The following is a 15,788-nucleotide window of genomic DNA, read 5'->3' as shown; positions in this document are numbered from 1 at the left end:
ACCAGGTCAAGGACCTGGACATCCAGAATTATGGAGCGCTTGTCCTGGAAGTCGAGTTTCATCAGGAAGTGGACCCGGAGCGCAGGATCCAGGAGGTAGAGATTCCGATACTCGAAATCTGCGGAGCGCGACTCTCATCCGTCCGCTCTACTGCGCGGCTGTTTCGAGACTGCGAAATTTGGCTAGCTAATTTTCGTCTATATATATCGATCACGTCAAGGAAAAAAAAATTTGGGTGACGTCACTTTCTGAACATCCTAACATCCAAAATTTGGTTTCGAACTTCAATGCTATGTATGATGTATGATGTATGATATGTATCATATGATGATATGATATGATATGATGTATAATGATTTCAGTTTTTACATTTCAGACAATACGCAATTTATCTTTCCTACCGATTCCAGACTCAAGCGGCTAGGCTCTTCGATGGTCAGCCTTTGACTAAAAATATATTCTTCAGTTAACAGGTCAGTTAATAATGCTGCCGTTCTGCGACAGTTGGATGATAAAATTTTTTACTCGTACCTTTCAAATGTGTGTTCAAATACACTCGAAGTTTTAAGAATCTTCGTTCTATCTCTCCCTATCAATAAAAAAAATCGCCGACAACCACCTTTTTAGGTCTTTAAATCAGGACACTGCGTTAAATACTGTCTCATATACGGAGCATCCATTTCATCTCGATCAAAATTAGCGCATCCGTGATGTGTTACAGTTACTCAGAATTTTTTTCCATACAAACACTTTAGAATTAGCGACGGAAGTTTTTGCCACGATATATTCTATAAGATACTCGAATTTTATAAAAATTCTAAGAAGCGTTTACGAGTAATTTACCGAAGCATAAATCTCTAGAATGTCGCAAAAGGCTCGAGATAGGGAATCACGTGTTGAGAGTTGAAATTGCACAATAAATTAATATTTCGAGATTGGAACGGCCAAGATTACATAAATTTTGACAGCGCATGTAAAATATTGTCATAGAAATACATGTTTTATTACAACTATTGTAAGAAAATGCATTTTGGGAGGAATTTCAATACGATTGTACGGCCTACGCAGTCACGCTGCGTGTATCTGCCTCGATCATTTTTCATTCTCTCATTATCTCAATCGTTTGGTGATATGGTACGACATACTGCAAGAGATCAACAAAATCAGTAAGGCCTTACAATGTCCCAAAGTCGATTTACATACCATGATGAACATGATCGATGGTGCTTTCTTTCAATTACAAGCCTTCCGAGAATCCGGTTTCGAAAAATGCGTAGCCACTGCTAAACAGATGGCTGAACAGTTGGACATTTCGCAAACTTTACCCGAATCACGTACCCCGCGGACGAAACGATTTCTCGATTAGGAATCTCAAAGCGATGAACGATCAAGCGATCCAATGAAAAGGTTGGAAATTGAATTTGTCAACAAGTTATGCAATATAGCTATATCAAGTTTACGAGAACGTTTCGTGACAACCAAAGACGTTTGTAAACCTTTTAGTATCATCCAAAATTCCAGCAACTTTGTATTATTGGATAGATCTCAGATTTTGAATAAATCGAATTTGTCGCACATTATTATCTAAGGTCTTGATGAAATATATCCAAACTTTATCTCTTTAACTATAAAGCTTCAAGGATTTTTTCAACATTACCCGTAACTTCCGCGTTAGGAGAAAGGACATTCTCAAAACTGAAGCTTATAAAAATTTATTTGCGCTCCACTATGTGCCAAGACCGGCTGCATGGCTTAGCTGCAATGTCGATTGAACATCAAATTAGCAGCAAGTTAGTTTTGTAGATATTATTTCAACTTTTGCAAAAAAAAAATCTCGCAAAGCTGCATTTTGAGTTTTGAGTAGTACGTAATTTTTACAGGGGGGCCCGATTTTCAAGGCTCGCACGGGGCCTGCCGTGAGCTAGTGCCGACGCTAATTGCGAAGACTGTTACTCAGAAGGTGAATGCAGCCAGCATCATGCCGAAATCGGTAACTCTCTGATGTTCTGCAATAAGTCTCAACTCTGCAGTTGAAACATCTTTCAGTGGAACATCTTAGGGGACGCAAGCGCACGACGATTTTAGGTTGTCACACCAAAGCCCGTAAAGGCAACCGTCTTTATATTCTTCAGTCAACGCTACAGGCGTCCATTTTAATAATGAGTTAATAATTTGTGTAGCGCTACCATAGCGCTACTCATACCGATTTCCGTCTCTCTCTTAGGGAGTTCTATACAACGGCAAATGATAGGACACACCCAGATTTAAAAAGATTCACTATATCGCTTACGCGCAATATAGGGTGTGCTCCACCATTAGCTGGCAGCACTAAAAACACCCTAGGATAAAAGCTAATATCGGAACGCACCGATAACGATGCGTGATACCAGAGTACTCATCACTGGTGATACTCTGTGATTCTAATTTAGGGTGCATTCTGATATTATCTTAGAGTGCTATAAACAATTTATTATCTCTTTTGCGCTGCCGAGTCCGTGAGTTGCTCTCTTCTATCCTAGGGAGTTTTTCGCGCTGCCAGAAAGTTTCGGTACGCACCCTGACGTATTACTAATTTTTACCAAGCTTTTGTCATTGTGTTGTTTTCGTTACGTTTATTGTAAATAAGAAAAGTTTGTCTGTACTTTGCGCAAAGGCGTCAGATCGTAGTTAATATTCTGCGCATTCATCAGTGCTACTAGAAAATAAATATCGAATCAGAATGAAGTTTACATGAAATACTATTCAGTATAGTAATCCATTCGAAAACCTCATGGAATAGGTTAACCTGCTGACTCCCAATGGCACAATCAACAGCTAGTGGAACGTCATCCCGTCGAATTGTTAGGGAACATGATGTTTCTGTTAGCTCATCGAGTTCTCCTCGCTACGCAGACAGTGAGTGGGAAACCAAAGAGGTACCTTTAAAATTTTAACTGTAATGATTCGTCGCGTGTCTCTGTATTTAATCAGTACAGTGAACATGAATTTATCTGCTATAGAATTTGTCTCAATAGAATTTGAGTTGAAAAAACTCAATCAATTTCAAAACAATTTTAATCACGTTTTAAAATATGTATAGGCTTTGCGACAAAGGGAACTTGAGGAAGCACGAGCACGAGCGGCTCAAATGGAAAAAACAATGCGTTGGTGGTCGGATTGTACGGCGAACTGGCGTGAAAAATGGAGCAAGGTGCGCAATGAAAGAAACAAAGCAAGGGAAGAGGCTAAATTGCTGAGAAGCAAGCTGGAAGTAGCATTGAAAGATGCGAACACATTCAAGCATGAGAAACAAGACATCGAATTGCAGAATGAGCAGCTTAAAAAAGAAATGGAGAACATACACATGATACTTTTGAAACACGCTGGACAATTTGATCAGCAAATAATCAACATCTTAGAGTCTGATCCTCGACTCAGAGATGCGCTTGGAGTTGACGAGCTCTTGGAAGTATACAATAACGTTCAACAGACTGAAAAAATGGTCCCGATATTGAATCAGAAAGATTTATTTGTGCATGCAAACTCTGCTGAAGAGCCAAGTTCTAAATCTGATATGGATGCAGCAGTGCAAGACAGAGATATAGAGGAATATGTTTTGCAAGGTGCTGTGCCTAAACATGCTGTAGAATTGTACAAAGAAAGTTCGATCGATACTTTGGATAGGGATATGATGAAGCTTGTCGGCGAAACCAATGCAATGCAAGATAAATTAGATAAACGACAATCTGTTATTGATGCTAGCGATGAAGAATTTCTGATGCAGAAAATGTCCATGCTGCATTTAAGACTCGAAGAGGCAACAAAAACTATATCTGCCGAACGAGAGTAAGTACAAATATATTGCTACTAATAAGTAGGAAAACGCATCTGTTTTATGAGTCCTCGGGTCATTATATATTCGCTTAATTATTGTATTATTTTCAAGAGAAAAGTCGTCGCTCCATCGGGGAATGGAAAAACTTAGATCAGAAGTAACGCAACTCAGAGAACGATGTGAAGAATTACAAGAAAGTAGAACTGAAGTTACCAGAGAACTATTGGCATTGAAGGACAGATTTCAAAGTGAACTCAGTGCCGCACAAGCGGATCTCATTGACGAGGCAACAAATCGTGAAGGCATGGATCGTCGTCTATCAGATCTGCGAACTGAAGTTAGTCCACAGATTTAGAATATCAATTGAATATTAACTAATATTTGAGTAATATAGCGCTAAACTTGATTTAAAAAATTGTATCAATTCTAGTTAGAGAGACTGCAAGCAGAAAATGCTGCAGAATGGGGTAAACGGGAACGGTTAGAGACTGAGAAAATTTCTCTTGATCGTGAGAATAAACAACTCAGGAATGAGTTACGCGATATGCAGGAAAGAGTGGAGTCGCGACGAGGTCGACCTGTTTCTGCGTCTGACACGGATGTCAGGCAAATTCAACAAGAGTTATTGGATCGCAACAAGGTAAATTAAAAATTAAATATTCATTTGCACAGAAAGATCTGAATCGACATAGAACTTGCTTTACAATTGATGTCTGTTAACGCTGTGTATTGAATTTCGATAGGAGGTGTTAGACCTTAAGCATTCACATTCAAAACTGAAAAAAATGCTTGCTGAGAAAACGACTGAATTGTCGCACGCTTTGAGACGATCAGAACAATACGAAACCGAAGTGAAAAGGGTGCGAGCTAGGGTGGAAGAATTGAAAAAAGAACTAGCTTCGGCACAAGACGAGCTAGATACCGCTTCTAACAATGTTCGCAGGCTTCAAAGGGCCAATGAAGATCTTTCAGAACAACTAGGCTCAGCAAACGTCCAATTAGAGCATTTCAAAAACAGGTAATGATAACAAAATGATAATAAATGATATTTAAAAAATATTGTGCTTTTATCTTTGTGCCTCCAAATTTCAATCTTGACGATTCTTCTTGGAAATTCTTATTAACCATGGTATTAACAAGCAAACTTTTCAAGTAAATCTTACGTTTCTGATATTAACACTGCTTTTTTCTATGTAAGACATTTTTTAACCATCATTATTTGGTAAGTATACAGCTTTATTCTGTACATAGACTAATTTATATTACTATTAACAGTTCTGAAACATGTGACGATGAATTAACTGAAATAGAAGAAGATAAATTAGTGGATGGTATAGTGGACCATACCGCATCCATATGTCCTAATTGAGTTTCTGCAGATTAACAAACTTGCGAGGAATAAAGGTTGTGCAAGGCAAGTTTACTTCAAGCCTGAATAAACAAATGTTAAATCATTAAACGTCACTCGTGCGTTCATTTTCGTTTTGTTTTGATTGCTTGTCTGAATAAGATTCCTATTTTTTTAACAATGGTTTTGTTCTCAAGTTTGCAAAGTACAGTATTGGGACTTGAAATATCATGATATAGAACTGCATAAAATTGAAGATTTTTATTCAAATATTCAGAGATTTCTAAAGTATTGTCGAGAAATAATAAACAATAAAGTATACATGAAAGTAAGAATCGTTTCAAAACCTCTGCGATATACAATTATTATTGTGATTTTTTGAATTTGTTTCTGACCTCTGAATCCGTTTGGGGATGAACCAGTCTTACGTATCTCACCCAAGTTCCCAATTGGATGTAAGTCTATGTACGTAATTTATAACGACGAATTTTTATTTGCAGATTACGTACATCAACAGGCATAATATCTATTCACCGTAGCACCAACATTTCTCACAATTTCAGTGACGAAGATGTCAATGACTTCTAAACAGTATCCTGTAAATCTGTACAAATGTAAACACAATGCACGATTTTATTTTAGTTACAGACTGAAAAAGTAAAGATAATAGTATGTTGAAAAATGATTAAGATGCTGCCACGTAATTTAATTAGTATTATGATTTACGATAGAGACAAATACTCAGCGTGAAATTTTTTATTACTAAATCTTCTGCAGATACTTACCTGAATTTTTGAAAAAATCGACGTTCATATTACACTTTCATAATTTTGTTACGCTGTACATACATGATATAATTACGTTTATTTTTTTACTTGCAATTTTTGTACATTTTATGTTGTTTACGTATACTTATTTAAGTTTTTACCATTTATATAGAATTCTTTACAATTTTGATATGTTGTGTTAAATAATATGATGCATGTACAAGATTTTTTATTACTTTCTGTTTTGTACAATTTGCTGTAAAACAATGATGAATTGTTTGTATTATTTCCATAAAGACTGACGAAAGAAGAGTGTGAGATGTTTCCTTGTTATAAGCTCATTATTTTAATAAACCGTATTAACAATATAAAATATACACATGAAATACTTCAAAGCAATAATTTGTGTAACATTGTGAATAATAATTGGATGTGAATATATATATAGGTATATAGCTTATATGTATATGCTGATTAGAATATGATGAAACCATACTTTTGTCTGAATATTTTTGACTCAATTCCCCTACGCATATGGAATCAGTAAAGTGTAGTAGAATAGTTAACGATTCGTAACTTAATTCTGAAGTGAATGGCAAAATCGATGTTAGTTTCAAAATTTAAAATAATATTTTTTCAAAAACGTTGAAAAATATAAAGATAAACAAATTTATCCAACTGTCGTTTTCTTTTTACAATCCAATTTCATGTGCTCATGTTGATAATAAAACGAGAAAAGATTACAAAAACAATACATTGAAAACATCCACCGAAATTGGTGCAATGAAGGGTGCATTCAGAAATTAGCTGGCAGCTCTAAAAACCCCCTACTTACGACAGAGGGAGAAGCTACTCACGAACTCCGCAGCGCACCAAAGATAAAAGGCGGTTGACCGCACTGGGAGCTAATTTCGGAACGCACCCGAAGTATGGTCAACTTGGTATGATTCAATGTTAAAATCGGTTTTTCTGCTCATGCGATTTGTCAGCGATAACTTTTTTTCCATTTCGGAAGACGCCATCTTGTAGCAGAAAACATGCAGTTTTTGAAAACTCGCTTTCAACTTACAAGCCTTTTTCTTTCCGTGTGTTTTACTATAATTCAACACAGTCAACGCATAACTCGATTGGAGCATTGCCGCAGCAGTGTAAAGTTTGCAAACCTGCAACAACAGCAAGTGCATTAATCGGAATACATACATTTTGCACGCAGTGCGCGACCGCGTTTCGTCCAAATATTTGATACTCATCCCTTACTCCACTGTCACCCTACGTTCTAATAATTAAAAGGTGCAATCCCGTATGAGACGGTTCACAGAAAAGTGGAACATGATCCACTGATTACGTTGGATATCCATCCTTCGCTTTTCCGTGATTCGTTTACATGGCACAAGCAGCAGGGCCTTGACAGATATTCACTACATTTCCGTTTATGTGCACATATCATAGTGGGAAAATTATGCACGTACACTGACTCAATCGTTTTTCTTCGTTAGGAATTCATTCGTAATTAAATAATCGTCAGACAAGTAAAGTCAAATACTTGCGGTCTCTCGCGCAACAACATATTGTAACACTATTTCTTTATGTACTTTCAATGATTTAAAAATTAATTCCTTGTAAGAATGATCGGAGAAATTAAAACGTTAACTATATAGACTAATTCCTTAAAATTAAACGACCCAATCCTCGAGATAAATTTTCCATGTGAATACTTGCGTTACTTGAAGAAGGCAGTGCAATGAATACAAATGTGAATATGTCGACGTTAGGTAAAAGTACTCTGAAAGTTTAATATGTGTGTAATAACTCACGTAGAACTTTAGACAGATTTTCAGCATTTTATTGGACTGCCATCCGGGTTAGTCGGTACTTTTGGTTTACAGACCTTAGTTCGCCCATTAGAGCCGTAAACGATATTGCAGGAGAAAGTGAAATATCCACAGGTGGAGCTTTTTGTGTAGTAACGGTGTTCGTACTTGCGAGCTGTGTCTCTATTGCTTTGTATCTTACCTGCAACGCTGTTGGTGATCGTGTAATAATTGGGCTTACTTGGTGGACTAGGACTAGATCGCAAGTAACTGTTTGGTACTGCGGGTTGTTGGTATCTTCTGTTGTCGTATCTGAAGCGATTACGTGGAGTCTGCAAGGCTCTTGAATGGGCCGCCGCTGATTCCTTGGTACGATTTTCATAAGTTACGTTGTTTTTTCCTGAAGTTAGCGTAAGCGTTTGAGATTGCGAATCTCCATCACCTTCAGCTTTTGTATCGCTTCCGGAAATAGACACTACCCTGCCACGGTATCCAGGTGGGATTGTAAATCCTGGTAAAGATTGTCCCGGTTGTAGAATATCGCCCTCATGAAATCCTGTTGAAGAGTCTTGTGTGACACGTGCACCGTATTGTCCGTTCGAAACGTGAGTCTGTTGATATTGATTTGGTTGTTTGCTGCTCACGGTTAAACCACCATCTTTAGACACACTTTCAGATGGGAATACGGTTGGCGTAGAGTCGTAATACTCATCTCCATACTCTTCATCATAATCATCTGAATTTACATTTGTTTGTTCATAATTGTCATCCACTCCTGTGTTTTGCAATGAGCTGCGAGTTGGTACGGGATTGTTATACCTTACTCCAGTTGCCCTCGTTGGATCCGGAGGAGTAAACATTGTATCTGTTTTCTGAACAAGTGGGGATTGTGTTCCGCCGGTCTGTTCTTGTGGTTCGTAATGCTCACCACCACCTTCTTCAAGTGCTGGCAATATTTCGGCTGATTGTAAATTGCTGTCAGGTGTCACTTCTTCGGATGAAATTACGACAGTTGGAAAAGGACTAAACGGTTTGAACAGCTCTGAATTGGAACTCGAAAAGTTGAAAGGTTTCCTAGAAGCAGCAGCCCCTGAACCAGAACCTGCCTGAGCAGCTCCGTTGTATGATAAACCATATTTGAACGAGCCTTGTAATTGCGCCTGTGATTGACCTCTGTATGTCCCACTTTGTGCAGAAGCAGTACCACCGCCCAGGAATATTGAAGAATTCGTCTGCGATTGATCATTTTCTTTTTCATAAGGCTGAAAGCCTATTTGGGCCTGGCTCGAAGTGCTGCCTTCACCGTTGGCTTGTGCATCAGCCATGCCGCCTTTGGAAGTCGTTTGTACTTGCGAGTTTGTGCCATGATTCCAGCCGCTACTTTGTGCATCTGATGATGTAGCTCCTGTATTCGAATGCAGCTGTACTTGAGCCTGGCTCTTACCACGGCCTCCAGAGCCCTGTGCACTGCTTGTTGCGCCCTGCTTACCACCACTAACTTGAGTCTGAGCACCTTTCGAACCGTCATTGGTACCTGCCTGAGCAGAAAATGATCCGGAACCACTGTAAGTTCCTGAAACTTGAGATTGTGCCGTTCCCTGCCCATACTTTCCTTGAGCTGATGCACTAGCCATCGTCCCAGACTGCGCTTTCTGTACTGAACTCGAAGCTTGCGAATCTGCATCATCATCGGAACCTTGCGATCCAGGTGATGGATAATACTGCGGAGACATAATGTTTTCTTTTTGTGGTAACCCAGCTTCACCTCCATTCTGACCGGACCAATCATTAACATGTTGTTGGTCCGGGTACCACCCAGGTCTGTTTGGTCCTCCAGTACCACCTAGATTACTATCATAATATTCACCTCCTACACCATTGGGAAAATTTCCGGGATATCTTCCTCCTACGCCACTGGGTCCACCACCGGGATACGGTACTCCTCCGACAACACCCCAAGTGCCGCTGGGTCCGCCACCACCGGGGTACGGTACTCCGCCTACACCACCCCCGGTGCCACCGGGGCCACCACCAGGATACGGTACTCCCCCGACACCACCCCCGGTGCCACCGGGGCCACCACCAGGATACGGTACTCCCCCGACACCACCCCCAGTGCCGCTGGCTCCACCACCACCGGGGTACGGTACTCCGCCTACACCACCCCCGGTGCCACCACCAGGATACGGTACTCCCCCGACACCACCCCCAGTGCTGCTGGGTCCACCACCACCGGGGTACGATACTCCGCCTACACCACCCGCCGTGCCAGTGGGACCACCACTACCGGGGTACGGTACTCCGCCTACACCACCCCCGGTGCCACCGGGTCCACCACCAGGATACGGTACTCCCCCGACACCACCCCCAGTGCCGCTGGGGCCACCACCACCGGGGTACGGTACTCCGCCTACACCACCCGCCGTGCCAGTGGGTCCACCACTACCGGGGTACGGTACTCCGCCTATACCACCCCCGGTGCCACCGGGTCCACCACCAGGATACGGTACTCCTCCGACACCACCCCCAGTGCCGCTGGGTCCACCACCACCGGGGTACCGCACTCCGCCTACACCACCCCCAGTGCCACCGGGTCCACCACCAGGATACGGTGCTCCTCCGACACCACCCCCAGTGCCGCTGGGTCCACCACCACCGGGGTACCGTACTCCGCCTACACCACCCCCAGTGCCACCGGATCCACCACCAGGATACGGTACTCCTCCGACACCACCCCCAGTGCCGCTGGGTCCACCACCACCGGGATACGGTACTCCGCCTACACCACCCCCGGTGCCACCGGGTCCACCACTACCGGGGTACGGTACTCCGCCTACACCATCCCCGGTGCCACCGGGTCCACCACCAGGATACAGTACTCCTCCGACACCACCCCCAGTGCCGCTGGGTCCACCACCACCGGGGTACGGTACTCCGCCTACACCACCCGCCGTGCCAGTGGGTCCACCACTACCGGGGTACGGTACTCCGCCTACACCACCCCCGGTGCCACCGGGTCCACCACCGGGGTACCGTACTTCACCTACATCACCCCCCGTGCCACCGCGTCCACCACCAGGATACGGTACTCCGCCTACACCACCCCCGGTGCCACCGGGTCCACCACCAGGATACGGTGCTCCTCCGACACCACCCCCAGTGCCGCTGGGTCCACCACCACCGGGGTACCGTACTCCGCCTACACCACCCCCAGTGCCTCCGGGTCCACCACCAGGATACGGTGCTCCTCCGACACCACCCCCAGTGCCGCTGGGTCCACCACCACCGGGGTACCGTACTCCGCCTACACCACCCCCAGTGCCTCCGGGTCCACCACCAGGATACGGTGCTCCTCCGACACCACCCCCAGTGCCGCTGGGTCCACCACCACCGGGGTACCGTACTCCGCCTACACCACCTCCAGTGCCTCCGGGTCCACCACCAGGATACGCTGCTCCTCCGACACCACCCCCAGTGCCGCTGGGTCCACCACCACTGGGGTACCGTACTCCGCCTACACCACCCCCAGTGCCTCCGGGTCCACCACCAGGATACGGTGCTCCTCCGACACCACCCCCGGTGCCACCGGGTCCACCACCAGGATACGGTGCTCCTCCGACACCACCCCCAGTGCCGCTGGGTCCACCACCACCGGGGTACCGTACTCCGCCTACACCACCTCCAGTGCCTCCGGGTCCACCACCAGGATACGCTGCTCCTCCGACACCACCCCCAGTGCCGCTGGGTCCACCACCACCGGGGTACCGTACTCCGCCTACACCACCCCCAGTGCCTCCGGGTCCACCACCAGGATACGGTGCTCCTCCGACACCACCCCCGGTGCCACCGGGTCCACCACCAGGATACGGTGCTCCTCCGACACCACCCCCAGTGCCGCTGGGTCCACCACCACCGGGGTACCGTACTCCGCCTACACCGCCCCCAGTGCCGCTGAATCCACCATCACCGGGGTACGGTACTCCGCCTACGCCACCCCCCGTGCCACTGAGTCCACCACCAGGATACGGTACTCCTCCACCACCACCCGCCGTGCCGCTGGGTCGGCCTCCACCGGGGTACGGTACTCCGCCTACACCACCCCCCGTGCCACTGGGTCCACCACCAGCGGGATACGAAACTCCTCCGACACCACCCCCAGTGCCGCTGGGTCCGCCACCACCGGGGTACGGGACTCCTCCAACACCACCCCCAGTGCCGCTGGGTCCGCCACTGGGATACGGTACTCCTCTCACGCCAACCCCAGTGCCTGTAGGTCCACCACCGGGATATGGTACTCCGCCTACACCACCCCAGGTGCCGCTGGATCCGCCACCAGGGTACGGTATTCCTGCTCCTCCTACGCCACCCCCAGTGCCGGTCGATTCGCCACCGGGATACGGTACTCTTCCTATGCCACTCCCGGTGTTGATGTCAGGATATACACTACTAGTACTACTGGGGCCTCCGCCAGCATATTTACCATTTGGTTGACTGGGCACACCACGTGTTTTTTCACCCGGGTATATTTTAGGCAGCAATAGATTGTCTAACTCATGGTCTACCGTTTGCTGGCCCTCTGCTCCAGGTCCACTATGTTTCCAACCAGTTTTCGGGTTATAATTACGTTCGTAATTGGTTCCACTTGATGGTCTTCCGGTTGGATAGGACCACACAGAACCTAATTTCAAACAAACAAGACAAATCAATTGTCGACATCTTACATTGGAGTAGTTATTCGTAATGCAACAGGTATATTGAATGGGTTGAATAGCTTGTTTTTCATGAAGCTTCAGTTGGGCAACGCTTCAGACGCGTTTTCAATTACCTTGAGAACCCGTTCCTCCACCTTGACCTGGGTATGTTGGCTGACGATATCCCGGACATTCTTCACAGTCACCCCCACCTGAGGACATACTCTGTGCCTGGCCCATACCATTGGTCCCACCTAAAGCAACCTTATAGTTCAAAAACTGAAAAAACCGTACTCTGCTTAGTGCCAAATAAAGCAAGAAGAAAACTTACTAACAACCGCATGAGATGAATCATGTGTTATTCTGGCTTCAGCTTTTCCTTCCTTTGATTGACCGTCGCCAAAATTTAGATACTGTGATTGAGTTTGTCCACGAAAACGACCTCGAAATGGTGCCTGACGGCGTTGACGCACTGTCAGTTTTGAATTAAGTTGTTCCCGTTCCTCAAGCTGAATTTGTCTCTTTGCACGAGCGTATAGGGGCTTCAAGACAACATCAGCTACACGGTGTGGCACAACGTCGTTTTCGTCTTCTGCAATTTCGTTAAGGAAAGGATCCTCCATATATCCTGGAACGGGTTTCGTTTCCTGGAGCAATACTGCAGATCGTCCTCGGCAAAATTCAACTATACGGCCGCCAGCGAGACGCCAAACCTGATTAAAGTACGTCGTATAGAATTTTGAAGAAAGATTTATCGTTGACTGAGGAAGATCATATGATATCATCAAAAAAGTCATACGATCACCCTCAGCGACTGGGAATTAAATGTCTCGGGATCACAAAGTGAGCCGTTATAAAAGAAGCGCACTTGACGTAGACATAAAAAATCATCCTTTTAATTCAACATTAACATTTGGAAATACAACCGAAAAATAATTTACTCTGTCAACTGTCATGGTAATCACAGTCGCGGGTTCGTTATTCTAACTTAGCGCGTAGGAAATGGAAGCGATAAAATGATAATGGTCAACGGTCAAGGACAGACAAAAACTGATTCAACCCGTGCCTGATTTAGATAAGCTATACGCAAGACTAGAAATAAACTCTTTCTTAGTTTGACCTGATAGCAATTGCACATTGCGTCATACGGAGAACTGTCAATTTGTTAAATACATCCGACGTTTCTAAAGTAGAGATTTTCAATTAGGGTAACTGTCGAAATACTGATATTACTTTTATCCCATTAGAACAAGAATTAATAATTACTGTTCATCGCTACATTGCACACTAAATGTAATGGCATCGTTTTCCTGTTATTGATTTAGCCGAAGGTAACATAAACTTTCGCAATCACTTCGAAGTTAATTATTCGAACGTACACACGCCCTACGGATAGGTTCATGATACGTTCAACTTTCCGGTTCACCACTCATGAAACAAAGAGCGATTGAACCATCAGCATGTGCTATCGAAAGATCAGTTGCACGCTATTAGACTTACTTCTATTTTAGTCAGCAATTGTTCCGAGACATAGAGAGTCCTTTGATCAGCGTTGTGGAGCATTTTTTGCCAGAGGTTCAGGCCATTAGAAGAGATGTTTCTCATAGGTTCCAAATAGCACACATTTAACTTTGCGTCCTTGTAGGCAATGTAATGCTAAAATCGATTCATTGATGTGTAAATAACGGCGAAGATGTCAGGTGGACCTGATTTTGATAGAAGGTCACGGTTCAAACTTAGTCTTTTAATTTTGAAACTGGATCTTGATACTCAAGGTTTGGCGTTGAATGGCAGAGCTGTTCATTAGGCTGTGCAAAACCGAATTTATAGTTGTCATACAATATACAAGTACTGAAGAATTAAATCATATCTGGCAAAACCGAAAATCCCTTTTTCGGAACCCACTACCAATTATTTCGCTATATGATATTGTCTTACCGTGTTGTAATCATTGAATGTTCGCTGTTTGCTAGGCCTATAAGGTGTGCCAGGAGTAGTTTGTGGCTGATCAATTGACCGGTCGAACCTTTTCTTTTCCTATTAGATACAATGTTGATTGTCAGTTAATTTGCTCATTAATAGTATCCCGATAAAGGCGCAGGGCTTGAATGACGGGTATTTTTTGGTGTTATATATTTTGACATAGTCTTACATTGAGCTAGATGAAGTAGTACATATTATATTATCGTGAGTCTAGCGTGCAGAAGCTCAACGAATATTTATCATTTCTTATCTCATGACCTTTGATGCTCAAATCTTTCGTCAATCACTTTCTGAATAAAATTAGTGGGTTGCGCTAGATTACAAGGACTAGATTCCTTCGGTTGGCACACGTGCGAACATTTCCTCGCGAAATTTAATTACACATTCAAGGCTTCTGTTTTTAAACATGATAACGAATAACAGGTCATGACTCTGAGTAGACTATGATTAGATGCGTGGAAAGTAATTGGTTGAGATACTGTACAAATACGGTCAAATTGTGCTACAGTGGCGCCTGCTCACATCATCGTTACCACTTCTGTCAATGACCGACTATCAAAATATTACAAGGACATTTGACGATCAGAAAAGATTCTTGCTCTAATTGTAAGACGTTCGATCACTATATCAAATTGAATCGCTATCGTATTATACATTATGCATTCAATACTTGCATTTAGGTTTATCGAGATAGATGAAGAGAATTTTCATCAACTTAATGATACAAGGGTATGATAGAATTCATTGATTCATCGTTATTCTCATCCTCTGTTAATATTTTCGTATCCACTGATTATGCACATCAAAACCCAAAAATATGGAAAAAAAAATACTACCTCGTATGGTTGTTGAACGGAAGTAACAGAGCAATTTTTTATTTTAGTATTAAGCATATTATAATAATGCCGAAAAAAGAGTAAGACTAACGAAAACACAAATTTCATAAAGTTTGTAAAAAAAACTTACGTAATATTTAGCCTGAACCGTCACCAACCCAAAGACGGCGATCAAGACCACAATGGACCACAAGGGTGGTCCCGGTATCCGCGTCATGGCGACACTCGGGGTCTTGTCTCGAGCTGACTGGACGGCCGGATCAAAACGGATCGAAAGGGACACCGAACACTCTTGGGCCCCACTCCATTCGAGACCGCTGAAACCTCATCCCGTCCCCCCACTAAAATCTCTCCCCTAGAATCTCTCTTCGATAGACCATATCACAGATGTAATTTCAGAGAGCGATTTGTATTTTCAGTGAGTATTGCGCCAAGATCTGATATGGTTTTGAGAACATGGTAAACGAAGTTGCACTTTCCAAATTCCAATATATGCAAAAGGTATCTTGCAATCATTCATGCAATTTGGAAAGATTGT

General features: G+C 43.6%; 2 protein-coding genes across 8 annotated transcripts; one reads left to right on the top strand and one right to left on the bottom strand.

The window, feature by feature from the left end:
- The first annotated feature begins 2,562 nt into the window (after nucleotides 1–2,562).
- LOC107227664 (coiled-coil domain-containing protein 102A) lies at nucleotides 2,563–6,572 on the top strand. 3 transcript variants are annotated; one of them, XM_046730691.1, is made up of 7 exons: nucleotides 2,563–2,895; nucleotides 3,080–3,825; nucleotides 3,926–4,151; nucleotides 4,245–4,454; nucleotides 4,558–4,832; nucleotides 5,090–5,228; nucleotides 5,663–6,572. In XM_046730691.1, exons 1-6 carry the CDS (start codon nucleotides 2,851–2,853, stop codon nucleotides 5,181–5,183), a joined length of 1,596 nt encoding a protein of 531 aa, XP_046586647.1. In that variant the 5' UTR covers nucleotides 2,563–2,850; the 3' UTR covers nucleotides 5,184–5,228; nucleotides 5,663–6,572. The 3 variants fall into 3 exon arrangements, with proteins under 3 accessions (XP_046586647.1, XP_015524369.1, XP_015524370.1); XM_015668883.2 differs by having other exon boundaries at nucleotides 2,564–2,915; XM_015668884.2 differs by lacking the exon at nucleotides 5,090–5,228 and having other exon boundaries at nucleotides 2,564–2,915.
- On the bottom strand, nucleotides 6,008–15,526 carry LOC107227665 (uncharacterized PE-PGRS family protein PE_PGRS54-like). 5 transcript variants are annotated; one of them, XM_046730686.1, is made up of 8 exons: nucleotides 15,381–15,526; nucleotides 14,370–14,468; nucleotides 13,932–14,087; nucleotides 12,763–13,144; nucleotides 12,566–12,685; nucleotides 10,835–12,418; nucleotides 10,067–10,678; nucleotides 6,008–9,916 (listed from the first exon to the last, which is right to left on the bottom strand). In XM_046730686.1, the coding sequence occupies exons 1-8, from the start codon at nucleotides 15,465–15,467 to the stop codon at nucleotides 7,764–7,766; spliced, it is 5,193 nt and encodes a 1,730-aa protein (XP_046586642.1). In that variant the 5' UTR covers nucleotides 15,468–15,526; the 3' UTR covers nucleotides 6,008–7,763. The 5 variants fall into 5 exon arrangements, with proteins under 5 accessions (XP_046586642.1, XP_046586641.1, XP_046586644.1 ...); XM_046730685.1 differs by having other exon boundaries at nucleotides 10,067–12,418; XM_046730688.1 differs by having other exon boundaries at nucleotides 6,008–9,901; nucleotides 10,316–12,418; nucleotides 15,381–15,525.
- Between the last annotated feature and the right edge of the window lie 262 nt (nucleotides 15,527–15,788).

Source organism: Neodiprion lecontei, chromosome 2 (assembly GCF_021901455.1).
Source record: "Neodiprion lecontei isolate iyNeoLeco1 chromosome 2, iyNeoLeco1.1, whole genome shotgun sequence".
Classification (NCBI taxonomy): Eukaryota; Metazoa; Arthropoda; class Insecta; order Hymenoptera; family Diprionidae; genus Neodiprion; species Neodiprion lecontei.
The sequence above is the reverse complement of the archived record's forward strand: the minus strand, read 5'-3'. Positions and strand labels throughout refer to the sequence as shown.